This window comes from Oncorhynchus clarkii, unplaced genomic scaffold (assembly GCF_045791955.1).
Source record: "Oncorhynchus clarkii lewisi isolate Uvic-CL-2024 unplaced genomic scaffold, UVic_Ocla_1.0 unplaced_contig_4274_pilon_pilon, whole genome shotgun sequence".
Lineage (NCBI taxonomy): Eukaryota > Metazoa > Chordata > Actinopteri > Salmoniformes > Salmonidae > Oncorhynchus > Oncorhynchus clarkii.
Genome location: NW_027260912.1, coordinates 87,821 through 102,500, shown reverse-complemented (window position 1 = coordinate 102,500; position 14,680 = coordinate 87,821). Strand labels below are relative to the sequence as shown.

General features: G+C 48.9%; 1 protein-coding gene across 2 annotated transcripts in view; it reads left to right on the top strand.

Annotated features, from left to right (window-relative positions):
• Window positions 1-14,680, top strand: part of LOC139402209 (collagen alpha-1(II) chain-like) — an 86,339-nt gene that overhangs the window by 24,435 nt on the left and 47,224 nt on the right. For both annotated transcript variants that reach the window (XM_071146315.1, XM_071146316.1), the window contains 3 exons: window positions 3,708-3,752; window positions 9,404-9,457; window positions 10,913-10,966. In XM_071146315.1, the coding sequence (XP_071002416.1) occupies window positions 3,708-3,752; window positions 9,404-9,457; window positions 10,913-10,966 (153 nt within the window). The remainder of the gene's footprint in view (window positions 1-3,707; window positions 3,753-9,403; window positions 9,458-10,912; window positions 10,967-14,680) is intronic.

Below are 14,680 nucleotides of genomic sequence, written 5' to 3'. Positions count from 1 at the left end.
CCCTGTCTGTCTCCTTCATTCCTCCCCCTACCCTCAATAACCCGGGCCCTGTCTGGCTCTGACTGAAGCCTAGCAAGTTTAGCTTGACAGCATCTGGCCAGAGAAGGAAAGGACTAAAAAAGACTGGGCTGCTCTGATGTCCCAAGCACAGTCCAGGAGTCAACCCCCTACATCTCTAGCTACACCCCCTGGTCCCTTCACTGAGAGTCAACCCCCTACATCTCTAGCTACAGCCCCTGGTCCCTTCACTGAGAGTCAACCCCCTACATCTCTAGCTACACCCCCTGGTCCCTTCACTGAGAGTCAACCCCCTACATCTCTAGCTACAGCCCCTGGTCCCTTCACTGAGAGTCAACCCCCTACATCTCTAGCTACAGCCCCTGGTCCCTTCACTGAGAGTCAACCCCCTACATCTCTAGCTACAGCCCCTGGTCCCTTCACTGAGAGTCAACCCCCTACATCTCTAGCTACAGCCCCTGGTCCCTTCACTGAGAGTCAACCCCCTACATCTCTAGCTACAGCCCCTGGTCCCTTCACTGAGAGTCAACCCCCTACATCTCTACCTACACCCCCTGTTCCCTTCACTGAGAGTCAACCCCCTACATCTCTAGCTACAGCCCCTGGTCCCTTCACTGAGAGTCAACCCCCTACATCTCTAGCTACAGCCCCTGGTCCCTTCACTGAGAGTCAACCCCCTACATCTCTAGATACAGCCCCTGGTCCCTTCACTGAGAGTCAACCCCCTACATCTCTAGCTACAGCCCCTGGTCCCTTCACTGAGAGTCAACCCCCTACATCTCTAGCTACACCCCCTGGTCCCTTCACTGAGAGTCAACCCCCTACATCTCTAGCTACAGCCCCTGGTCCCTTCACTGAGAGTCAACCCCCTACATCTCTAGCTACAGCCCCTGGTCCCTTCACTGAGAGTCAACCTCCTACATCTCTAGCTACAGCCCCTGGTCCCTTCACTGAGAGTCAACCCCCTACATCTCTAGCTACACCCCCTGGTCCCTTCACTGAGAGTCATCCCCCTACGTCTCTACCTACACCCCCTGGTCCCTTCACTGAGAGTCAACCCCCTACATCTCTAGCTACAGCCCCTGGTCCCTTCACTGAGAGTCAACCCCCTACATCTCTAGCTACACCCCCTGGTCCCTTCACTGAGAGTCAACCCCCTACATCTCTAGCTACAGCCCCTGGTCCCTTCACTGAGAGTCAACCCCCTACATCTCTGCCTACACCCCCTGGTCCCTTCACTGAGAGTCAACCCCTTACATCTCTACCTACACCCCCTGGTCCCTTCACTGAGAGTCAACCCCCTACGTCTCTACCTACACCCCCTGGTCCCTTCACTGAGAGTCAACCCCCTACATCTCTAGCTACAGCCCCTGGTCCCTTCACTGAGAGTCAACCCCCTACATCTCTACCTACACCCCCTGTTCCCTTCACTGAGAGTCAACCCCCTACATCTCTAGCTACACCCCCTGGTCCCTTCACTGAGAGTCAACCCCCTACATCTCTACCTAAACCCCCTGGTCCCTTCACTGAGAGTCAACCCCTACGTCTCTACCTAAACCCCCTGGTTCCTTCACTGAGAGTCAACCCCCTACGTCTCTACCTAAACCCCCTGGTCCCTAACACAGTGTCTTCACTGAGAGTCAACCCCCTATTTCTCTACCTACACCCCCTGGTCCCTTCACTGAGAGTCAACCCCCTACATCTCTAGCTACATACCCTGGTCCCTTCACTGAGAGTCAACCCCCTACATCTCTACCTACAGCCCCTGGTCCCTTCACTGAGAGTCAACCCCCTACGTCTCTACCTAAACCCCCTGGTCCCTAACACAGTGTCTTCACTGAGAGTCAACCCCCTAATTTCTCTATCTACACCCGCTGGTCCCTTCACTGAGAGTCAACCCCAAACGTCTCTACCTACAGCCCCTGGTCCCTAACACAGTGCCTTCACTGAGAGGCGGTGTACCACAAGACCCAAATACACACCACCTCTTAAACATACATAGACAGACCCCAAACAAACACACACACACACAGAAACACACAGAAACACACTCCGCCTACGAATGGACATAGAGCTCCATTGACAAGCCCCTGGCCCGTTGCGGAGTGCGTTTGTCCGTCGCTTGCCTCGCTGAAAAGATACATCTAATTCTCATCAGAGGAGCTCTGTGCTGCCTCAGGGACGTTTGCTTTGGCTGATGCCCTGCATTTCTCTACGATAATCAGTCTACGCACCAACACTATGGATCGTGTGTTATAAAGACCATTAAAGGCTATAGATACACAGAGGGTAGTCCACGTTTCATGAGTGGAGGAGTGGAAATCTTTTTTATTTTTTATATTTTTTTTAAGTCTTCGTTTTCTTAGCTTTCTTAGTTTTGGCTGTGACTGAAGTGGCAGTCTATTTCATCTATAGTACACTGCTTTTGCCCAGGGCCCATAGAGCTCTGTTCAAAAGTAGTACACCATGCAGGGAATTACTGTAGGGTGTGACTTCAGACCCAAGCTCTAGACTTCTCATTAAACTCCAGGTTAGGTCATCTTCTCCCCTTTGCCCATGTTAAAGATTTTCTCTGCGTGACAGATTTGACTCATCACCTGAATAGAGAGTGAAACGTCTCTCTCTCCCTCTTGTCTCTGATCAATGTGATCAATGTGTAATGATGCACGGCGAGGTTGAGCTGAGAAGACTATTACTCCTTCCTGTCTAGATGTCTGTTGTCAAAAGTCTTTGTTATTAACCGGATTAAAGATTAACAACGAGATCAGTGAGCAGAGCAAGGACTTGACCCACTGCTTTTAAGATCTTATTAATAAAAGTATATATAAAAAAAAGTTGGTAACATTTCATAATAACTTTCATGAATATGCCTTTAAAAATTCTTAATAAATCATTTCTCAATGTTTATTCATAAAAGTTATTTGAGGTGTTAGTGTTTGTACAGTATGTCTGTCAAACAGACTTGTTGGAGTTAGCAATGCTCATTCTAGCAGATGTTATATGTTTCTCTTTTGCTCCAAAACAACCCACAGCTATTGCTTTTCCTCTAGATTCATGCTAAACTGCAAACAAATAGTTCGACAGAAGTCACGTAGAGTACAACACTTTTGGCCCTGACCTCTGAACTACAGAAAGAGAGACAGAGTTAGAGTGAGTGAGAAAAACAGAGAGGAAGAGAGAAAGAGAGATTCAGAGAAAACACAGAGAGAGAGAGAGAGATAGTGAGAGAAAGAGAGATAAAGAGAGAGAGGGAGTGAGAGAAAGAGAGAGAAAGAGATAGAGAGGGAGAGAGAGAAAGAGAGAGAAAAAGAGAGAGTGCCACTGTGGAATTCCAAAAATGATTTATGGTTCTGACAGGCAGGCAGGAGAATAGTGCGTTTGTGTTGCTGAGGGGCAAAGAAGAAGAAGCCAGAGAAGGAGAAAGATGCCAAAGAAGAAGAAAGAAGCCAGCGAAGAAGAAGAAGAAGCCAACAATAGGTTTTATAACACAAGAGAAAAGAGAAGTTGAAGTGAAGGTCCACTCTTCTTTCTCTTCCCACCCCCAATTCTGAAATATGTTCAACTTAATTATAACAACTAGAAACTAACATATATATTTTTTTACCTTGGGTTGTTTGGAGGTTAGTTGAGCTTAAGGTAGTGTGGAAGATCATGTGGTTACTATCTAACATGTCTTCATCTCCCACCAGGGGCCTATGGGTCCTCGAGGACCACCTGGACCTTCTGGAGCTCCTGTGAGTACCTGCACACACACACACACACACACACACACACACACACACACACACACACACACACACACACATGCACGCACGCACACACACACACGCGCACGCACACACACACACACACGCAGACTCCCGTCAACAAGCCTATAACAGTTGGTACTGTGCACGCTTAGACATATATAAACATGTATATCAGTTCAGCCCAGAGCCATGTATAAACATGTATATCAGTTCAGCCCAGAGACATGTATATCAGTTCAGCCCAGAGCCATGTATATCAGTTCAGCCCAGAGCCATGTATATCAGTTCAGCCCAGAGCCATGTATATCAGTTCAGCCCAGAGCCATGTATATCAGTTCAGCCCAGAGCCATGTATATCAGTTCAGCCCAGAGCCATGTATATCAGTTCAGCCCAGAGACATGTATATCAGTTCAGCCCAGAGCCATGTATATCAGTTCAGCCCAGAGCCATGTATAGTCCTTCTCTCCCCCCCCCCCCCCAAAAAAAAAATATTTTGCTTTAGTCTTCCTGGAGTGCCAGGATGTGCTCATTTCGGGACTACTCCATTGGTTCCATTGCACCAGGGTAGCTCAAGCACAGCTAAAGAATTGGAAATATTGCAAATCCCATTTGAACCCAGGTATGATCCTCAGCCCTCCACCCAAAGCACCCTCGGCTCGTGTCCTCTCCTACCTTTCCTCTAAAGTAATTAAAGTGGCAGGTGTTGCCAGCTAGCCAGAGGACATGTCTGAGCATGAATCTTTGGAGAGCTTTGCATTTTGATCCACACCCTGTAGACCCTGTATTAGCTGTACTAGCTGTATTAACTGTACTAGCTGTATTAGCTGTACTAGCTGTACTAGCTGTATTAACTGTACTAGCTGTATTAGCTGCACTAGCTGTACTAGCTGTATTAGCTGCACCAGCTGTATTAGCTGTACTAGCTGTATTAGCTGCATTAGCTGTACTAGCTGTATTAGCTATACTAGCTGTAGACCCTGTATGTGCATTTCGCTACACTCGCATTAACATCTGCTAACCATGTGTATGTGACAAATAAAATTTGATTTGATTTAGCTGTACTAGCTGTACTAACTGTACTAGCTGTATTAGCTGTACTAGCTGTACTAGCTGTACTAACTGTACTAGCTGTATTAGCTGTACTAGCTGTATTCGCTGCATTAGCTGTACTAGTGTAACAGTATAAGTTTAAACCGTCCCCTCGCCCATACCCGGGCGCGAACCAGGGACCTTCTGCACACATCAACAGTCACCCTCGAAGCATCGTTACCCATCACTCCACAAAAGCAGAGCAAGGGGAACTACTACTTCAAGGTCTCAGAGCAAGTGACGTCACTGATTGAAACGCTATTTAGCGCCCACGCTAACTAAGCTAGCCGTTTCACATCCGTTACACTAGCTGTATTAGCTGCATTAGCTGTACTAGCTGTATTAGCTGTACTAGCTGTATTAGCTGTACTAGCTGTATTAGCTGCATTAGCTGTACTAGCTGTATTAGCTGTACTAGCTGTACTAGCTGTATTAGCTGTACTAGCTGTACTAGCTGTAGTAGCTGTATTAGCTGTACTAGCTGTACTAGCTGTATTAGCAGTACTAGCTGTATTAGCTGTACTAGCTGTATTAGCTGTATTAGCTGCATTAGCTGTACTAGCTGTATTAGCTGTACTAGCTGTAGACCCTGTATTAGCTGTATTAGCTGTAGACACTGTATTAGCTGTATTAGCTATAGACCCTGTATTATCTGTATTAGCTCCACTAGCTGTATTAGCTGTACAGCTGTTTGGGGTTTTAGGCTGGGTTTCTGTACAGCACTTTGAGATATCAGCTGATGTACGAAGGGCTATATAAATAAATGTGATTTGATTTGATTTGATATTAGCTGTACTAGCTGTAGACCCTGTATTAGCTGTATTAGCTGTAGACCCTGTATTAGCTGTATTAGCTGCATTAGCTGTACTAGCTGTATTATCTGTACTAGCTGTATTAGCTGTACTAGCTGTATTAGCTGTACTAGCTGTATTAGCTGTTGTAGCTGTAGACCCTGTACTAGCTGCATTAGCTGTACTAGCTGTATTAGCTGTACTAGCTGTATTAGCTGTATTAGCTGTATTAGCTGTACTAGCTGTACTAGCTATGTTAGCTGTATTAGCTGTACTAGCTGCATTAGCTGTTGTAGCTGTAGACCCTGCATTAGCTGTATTAGCTGTACTAGCTGTGTTAGCTGTATTAGCTGTACTAGCTGTACTAGCTGTAGACCCTGTACTAGCTATATTAGCTGTACTAGCTGTACTAGCTGTATTAGCTGTATTAGCTGTATTAGCTGTACTAGCTGTGTTAGCTGTACTAGCTGTATTAGCTGTATTAGCTGTATTAGCTGTATTAGCTGTACTAGCTGTATTAGCTGTACTAGCTGTACTAGCTGTAGACCCTGTACTAGCTGCATTAGCTGTACTAGCTGTATTAGCTGTACTAGCTGTATTAGCTGTATTAGCTGTATTAGCTGTATTAGCTGTACTAGCTGTATTAGCTGTACTAGCTGTATTAGCTGTACTAGCTGTACTAGCTGTAGAACCTGTACTAGCTGCATTAGCTGTATTAGCTGTATTAGCTGTACTAGCTGTATTAGCTGTACTAGCTGTACTAGCTGTAGACCCTGTACTAGCTGTATTAGCTGGACTAGCTGTACTAGCTATGTTAGCTGTATTAGCTGTACTAGCTGCATTAGCTGTTGTAGCTGTAGACCCTGTATTAGCTGTATTAGCTGTACTAGCTGTGTTAGCTGTATTAGCTGTACTAGCTGTATTAGCTGTATTAGCTGTACTAGCTGTACTAGCTGTAGACCCTGTACTAGCTGTATTAGCTGTACTAGCTGTACTAGCTGTATTAGCTGTATTAGCTGTATTAGCTGTACTAGCTGTGTTAGCTGTATTAGCTGTACTGGCTGTATTAGCTGTTGTAGCTGTATACCCTGGACTAGCTGCATTAGCTGTTGTAGCTGTAGACCCTGTATTAGCTGTATTAGCTGTATTAGCTGTACTAGCTGTATTAACTGTACTATCTGTATTAGCTGTATTAGCTGTACTAGCTGTATTAGCTTTAGACCCTGTACTAGCTGTCCTAGCTGTAGACCCTGTGCTAGCTGTCCTAGCTGTAAACCCTGTACTAGCTGTCCTAGCTGTAGACCCTGTACTAACTGTCCTAGCTGTAGACCCTGTACTAACTGTCCTAGCTGTAGACCCTGTACTGACTGTAGTAGCTGTTATCCCTGTCCTAGCTGTAGTAGCTGTTGACCCTGTACTAGCTGTAGTAGCTGTAAACCCTGTACTAGCTGTACTAGCTGTAAACCCTGTACTAGCTGTAGTAGCTGTAAACCCTGTACTAGCTGTCCTAGCTGTAGTAGCTGTAGACCCTGTACTAGCTGTAGACCCTGTACTAGCTGTAGACCCTGTACTAGCTGTCCTAGCTGTAGTAGCTGTAGACCCTGTACTAGCTGTAGCTGTAGACCCTGTACTAGCTGTCCTAGCTGTAGTAGCTGTAGACCCTGTACTAGCTGTATACCCTGTACTAGCTGTCCTAGCTGTAGTAGCTGTAGACCCTGTCCTAGCTGTCCTAGCTGTTGTAGCTGTAGACCCTGTACTAGCTGTGTTAGCTGTAGTAGCTGTAGACCCTGTACTAGCTGTCCTAGCCCCAAAGGGAGTGGGATCAGACTCAGATATGATCAGGACATGGGGTGATTTGATGTGTGTGATTATTTGTGTAGACTTCTAGTCAGACTTAGTAATTCTAAACTAGTGACGGCCATCTTAGCTCAGGTCTAGCTGAAGTCAATACCTATTAGCTGTACTGGCTGTATTAGCTGTTGTAGCTGTAGACCCTGGACTAGCTGCATTAGCTGTTGTAGCTGTAGACCCTGTATTAGCTGTATTAGCTGTATTAGCTGTACTAGCTGTATTAACTGTACTATCTGTATTAGCTGTATTAGCTGTACTAGCTGTATTAGCTTTAGACCCTGTACTAGCTGTCCTAGCTGTAGACCCTGTGCTAGCTGTCCTAGCTGTAAACCCTGTACTAGCTGTCCTAGCTGTAGACCCTGTACTAACTGTCCTAGCTGTATACCCTGTACTAACTGTCCTAGCTGTAGACCCTGTACTAGCTGTAGTAGCTGTTATCCCTGTCCTAGCTGTAGTAGCTGTTGACCCTGTACTAGCTGTAGTAGCTGTAAACCCTGTACTAGCTGTACTAGCTGTAAACCCTGTACTAGCTGTAGTAGCTGTAAACCCTGTACTAGCTGTCCTAGCTGTAGTAGCTGTAGACCCTGTACTAGCTGTAGACCCTGTACTAGCTGTAGACCCTGTACTAGCTGTCCTAGCTGTAGTAGCTGTAGACCCTGTCCTAGCTGTCCTAGCTGTAGTAGCTGTAGACCCTGTACTAGCTGTAGACCCTGTACTAGCTGTGTTAGCTGTAGTAGCTGTAGACCCTGTACTAGCTGTCCTAGCCCCAAAGGGAGTGGGATCAGACTCAGATATGATCAGGACATGGGGTGATTTGATGTGTGTGATTATTTGTGTAGACTTCTAGTCAGACTTAGTAATTCTAAACTAGTGACGGCCATCTTAGCTCAGGTCTAGCTGAAGTCAATACCTATTAGCTGTACTGGCTGTATTAGCTGTTGTAGCTGTAGACCCTGGACTAGCTGCATTAGCTGTTGTAGCTGTAGACCCTGTATTAGCTGTATTAGCTGTATTAGCTGTACTAGCTGTATTAACTGTACTATCTGTATTAGCTGTATTAGCTGTACTAGCTGTATTAGCTTTAGACCCTGTACTAGCTGTCCTAGCTGTAGACCCTGTGCTAGCTGTCCTAGCTGTAAACCCTGTACTAGCTGTCCTAGCTGTAGACCCTGTACTAACTGTCCTAGCTGTAGACCCTGTACTAACTGTCCTAGCTGTAGACCCTGTACTAGCTGTAGTAGCTGTTATCCCTGTCCTAGCTGTAGTAGCTGTTGACCCTGTACTAGCTGTAGTAGCTGTAAACCCTGTACTAGCTGTACTAGCTGTAAACCCTGTACTAGCTGTAGTAGCTGTAAACCCTGTACTAGCTGTCCTAGCTGTAGTAGCTGTAGACCCTGTACTAGCTGTAGACCCTGTACTAGCTGTAGACCCTGTACTAGCTGTCCTAGCTGTAGTAGCTGTAGACCCTGTCCTAGCTGTCCTAGCTGTAGTAGCTGTAGACCCTGTACTAGCTGTAGACCCTGTACTAGCTGTGTTAGCTGTAGTAGCTGTAGACCCTGTACTAGCTGTCCTAGCCCCAAAGGGAGTGGGATCAGACTCAGATATGATCAGGACATGGGGTGATTTGATGTGTGTGATTATTTGTGTAGACTTCTAGTCAGACTTAGGAATTCTAAACTAGTGACGGCCATCTTAGCTCAGGTCTAGCTGAAGTCAATACCTAGGTATTACAAAAAATAATATTGTATATTATCTACCTCCTTTAGTGTTTCCTTTCTGTAATGTCATCTAAGGAATCAAAGTCAATATCATACACATTATCAAAAGGCCGATGACCATCTAAAATAATCTGGTTAACTTCACAGACGTCTCTAACCTCTCCTCTCCCTTCTCTTCCGTCCCAGGGCCCACAAGGTTTCCAAGGCAACCCCGGAGAGGCTGGAGAGCCCGGATCAGCTGTAAGTATCCCATAATAGTTACCCACAAGTGTGAGGGCCTCTTCACATCCCCTCTTCAATCAATCAAATGTATTTATAAAGCCCTTTTTACATGAGCAGTTGTCACAAAGTGCATTATAAGTCCCCATAAGCACTCACACACACACACACACACACACTCCTAGGATGGTGTGAGGGCATAATGAGAGCCACTGTGTTAATCTCCTCCTGCTGACGCCTGGACAGAAAGTCCGACAGACAGACAGACAGACAGACAGACAGACAGACAGACAGACAGACAGACAGACAGACAGACATACAGACAGACAGAGGTCTACCGCCAACCTCCAGTCCACAGTTCATACATCATTACCTGCAATTAGAATCAAACCTGCTGGGTATGTTGTTGGCAGGGCCGGATGAATCACATCAGTTTCCAAACACACACACACACACACACACACACACACACACACACACACCCACACACACACACCCCCACACCCACACCCACACACACACACACACCCACACACACACCCACACCCACACCCACACCCACACCCACACCCACACCCACACACACACACACACACACACACACACACACACATACACACAGACACACACACACACACATACACACAGACACACACACACAGACACACTCATTCTTCCGATAGAAAGAGGCCATAAGAGGTCGCCAGAAACGTTGAAACAATTGGGAGAAAAAAAAAACATAATATTTTGCTTGTAAAAATGTGTATTGTTTGTTTTTAGCCACACACGTTGTCAATTCTCTATCCTCTCCATTGTTATAGACTGTCCCGGCATAACTTGGCAAGATATGAAAATCACAATAATATAAACCACTTCAAGATACTTCCCATAATGATTGACATCGGGATGTTCGTTACCTCTGTCTGTCTGGATTAGAACAGCTCCTCTTCTATGATCCAAATCATAATTCACATCGTCTGTGGCCATGTTTTTTATATATCTCCTCTGGCATCTCTTTAAAACCTTCTCAGCCAGGGGATCTAGTTAATATGACAGGGAAATGCCTTTACAACACACACACACGCACACACACACACACACACAGGGTCTCCTGTCGCTGTAGTGTATTCCCTCTACAGCAGTGCCCTCCAGTGGCTGTGTGTGGTAACTGTCTGTCTGAAGAACTGTTACTGTTCTGTGTGGTAACTGTCTGTTTGACTGACTGTTTCTGTTCTGTGTGGAAACTGTCTGTCTGACTGACTGTTTCTGTTCTGTGTGGAAACTGTCTGTCTGACTAACTGACTGACTGTCTCTGTTCTGTGTGGTAGCTGTCTGTCTGACTGTTACTGTTCTGTGTGGTAACTGTCTGTCTGTCTGTCTGTCTGTCTGTCTGTCTGTCTGTGTTCGGTGTGTTAACAGTCTGTCTGACTAACTGTCTGTCTGTTCTGACTAACTGTCTCTGTTCTCTCCTGACAGGGCTCGTTGGGTCCCCGTGGTCCACCCGGACCCTCTGGTAAACCTGGAGATGATGTAAGTAGAACTACTGACACCTTCACTGTCAAACACACAACTGGAGACTCTTCCACAGGCTATTGAGGAAGTGTTTGATACTTGAAACTAACACTGTCAAACACAGCCCCCCCCCCCCTCCCCATACACACGAATGTTGGCTTCTGTCAGACTGTTCACCAATAGAGTAAAAAAACACTATAAAGTGTTGTTACACTGTCCTAAACAATTCCCCCACACATAGAAACGTCATGCCAACTAGGGCCAGGAGGTTTTCCTGATGAGGTAATGTTACATGGTGATCCTTCAGGGCCTTCTACGGTCCCTCTTGTAAAGTCCATGTGTGAGGCAGTCAGTATAACACTCCCCGTACGAACTTCTCCCACACCCATGTATTCTCCCCTCCACAGTCACAATGACATGTTTTCCCCATTGGCTCGGTGACTGGTCATGTGATCATGATGATAAACGGTCGTCTGATATGAATGTGATAATCATTACAGCCCCCAGCGGTACTGTATCTGCACCGAACACCGTCCCCACCAACCCACCACCGTATCCCATCTTCACCACCAACCCACCACCATATCCCATCTTTACCACCAACCCCACCACCATGTCCCATCTTCACCACCAACCCACCACCATATCCCATCTTCACCACCAACCTCACCAACCCACCACCATATCCCATCTTCACCACCAACCCACCACCATATCCCATCTTTACCACCAACCCCACCACCATATCCCATCTTCACCACCAACCCACCACCATATCCCATCTTCACCACCAACCCACCACCATATCCCATCTTCACCACCAACCCCACCAACCCACCACCATATCCCATCTTCCCCACCAACCCCACCACCATATCCCATCTTCACCACCAACCCCACCACCATATCCCATCTTCACCACCAACCCACCACCATATCCCATCTTCACCACCAACCCCACCACCATATCCCATCGTCCCCACCAACCCACCAACCCACCACCGTATCCCATCGTCCCCACCTACCCACCAACCCACCACCATATCCCATCTTCCCCACCAACCCCACCACCATATCCCATCTTCACCACCAACCCCACCACCATATCCCATCGTCCCCACCAACCCACCAACCCACCACCGTATCCCATCGTCCCCACTAACCCACCAACCCACCACCATATCCCATCTTCACCACCAACCCCACCACCATATCCCATCGTCCCCACCAACCCACCAACCCACCACCGTATCCCATCTTCCCCACCAACCCACCACCATATCCCATCGTCCCCACCAACCCACCCCCGTATCCCATCGTCCCCACAACCCCACCAACCCACCACCGTATCCCATCGTCCCCACAACCCACCACCGTATCCCATCGTCCCCACAACCCCACCAACCCACCACCATATCCCATCGTCCCCACCAACCCCACCAACCCACCACCATATCCCATCGTCCCCACAACCCCACCAACCCACCACCGTATCCCATCGTCCCCACAACCCACCACCGTATCCCATCGTCCCCACAACCCCACCAACCCACCACCGTATCCCATCGTCCCCACAACCCACCACCGTATCCCATCGTCCCCACAACCCCACCAACCCACCACCGTATCCCATCGTCCCCACAACCCACCACCGTATCCCATCGTCCCCACAACCCCACCAACCCACCACCATATCCCATCGTCCCCACCAACCCACCACCGTATCCCATCATCCCCACAACCCCACCAACCCACCACCGTATCCCATCGTCCCCACAACCCACCACCGTATCCCATCTTCACCACCAACCCCACCACCATATCCCATCGTCCCCACCAACCCACCACTGTATCCCATCGTCCCCACCAACCCACCACCATATCCCATCGTCCCCACAACCCCACCAACCCACCACCATATCCCATCGTCCCCACCAACCCACCAACCCACCACCGTATCCCATCTTCCCCACCAACCCACCACCGTATCCCATCTTCCCCACCAACCCACCACCATATCCCATCGTCCCCACAACCCCACCAACCCACCACCGTATCCCATCGTCCCCACCAACCCACCAACCCACCACCATATCCCATCTTCACCACCAACCCACCACCATATCCCATCTTCACCACCAACCCACCACCATATCCCATCTTCCCCACCAACCCACCACCATATCCCATCGTCCCCACAACCCCACCAACCCACCACCGTATCCCATCGTCCCCACCAACCCACCAACCCACCACCGTATCCCATCTTCACCACCAACCCACCAACCCACCACCGTATCCCATCGTCCCCACAACCCACCACCGTATCCCATCGTCCCCACCAACCCACCACCGTATCCCATCTTCACCACCAACCCCACCAACCCACCACCGTATCCCATCTTCACCACCAACCCCACCAACCCACCACCGTATCCCATCGTCCCCACAACCCCACCAACCCACCACCATATCCCATCGTCCCCACCAACCCACCCCCGTATCCCATCGTCCCCACAACCCCACCAACCCACCACCGTATCCCATCCTCACCACCAACCCACCACCGTATCCCATCGTCCCCACCAACCCACCACCATATCCCATCGTCCCCACCAACCCACCACCATATCCCATCTTCACCACCAACCCAACACCATATCCCATCTTCACCACCAACCCAACACCATATCCCATCTTCACCACCAACCCACCACCGTATCCCATCTTCACCACCAACCCCACCACCATATCCCATCGTCCCCACCAACCCACCACCATATCCCATCGTCCCCACAACCCCACCAACCCACCACCATATGCCATCGTCCCCACAACCCCACCAACCCACCACCATATCCCATCGTCCCCACAACCCCACCATCGTATCCCATCGTCCCCACCAACCCACCACCGTATCCCATCTTCACCACCAACCCCACCAACCCACCACCGTATCCCATCTTCACCACCAACCCCACCAACCCACCACCGTATCCCATCGTCCCCACAACCCCACCAACCCACCACCGTATCCCATCGTCCCCACCAACCCACCACCATATCCCATCGTCCCCACAACCCCACCAACCCACCACCGTATCCCATCCTCACCACCAACCCACCACCGTATCCCATCGTCCCCACCAACCCACCACCATATCCCATCGTCCCCACCAATCCACCACCGTATCCCATCGTCCCTACAACCCACCACCGTATCCCATCGTCCCCATCAACCCACCACCATATCCCATCGTCCCCACCAACCCACCAACCCACCACCATATCCCATCGTCCCCACCAACCCACCAACCCACCACCATATCCCATCTTCACCACCAACCCACCACCATATCCCATCTTCACCACCAACCCCACCACCATATCCCATCGTCCCCACCAACCCACCACCGTATCCCATCTTCCCCACCAACCCACCACCGTATCCCATCGTCCCCACCAACCCACCACCATATCCCATTGTCCCCACAACCCCACCAACCCACCACCGTATCCCATCGTCCCAACCAACCCACCACCGTATCCCATCTTCACCACCAACCCAACACCATATCCCATCTTCCCCACCAACCCACCACCATATCCCATCTTCCCCACCAACCCACCACCATATCCCATCGTCCCCACCAACCCAACACCATATCCCATCGTCCCCACCAACCCACCACCATATCCCATCGTCCCCACCAACCCACCACCATATCCCAT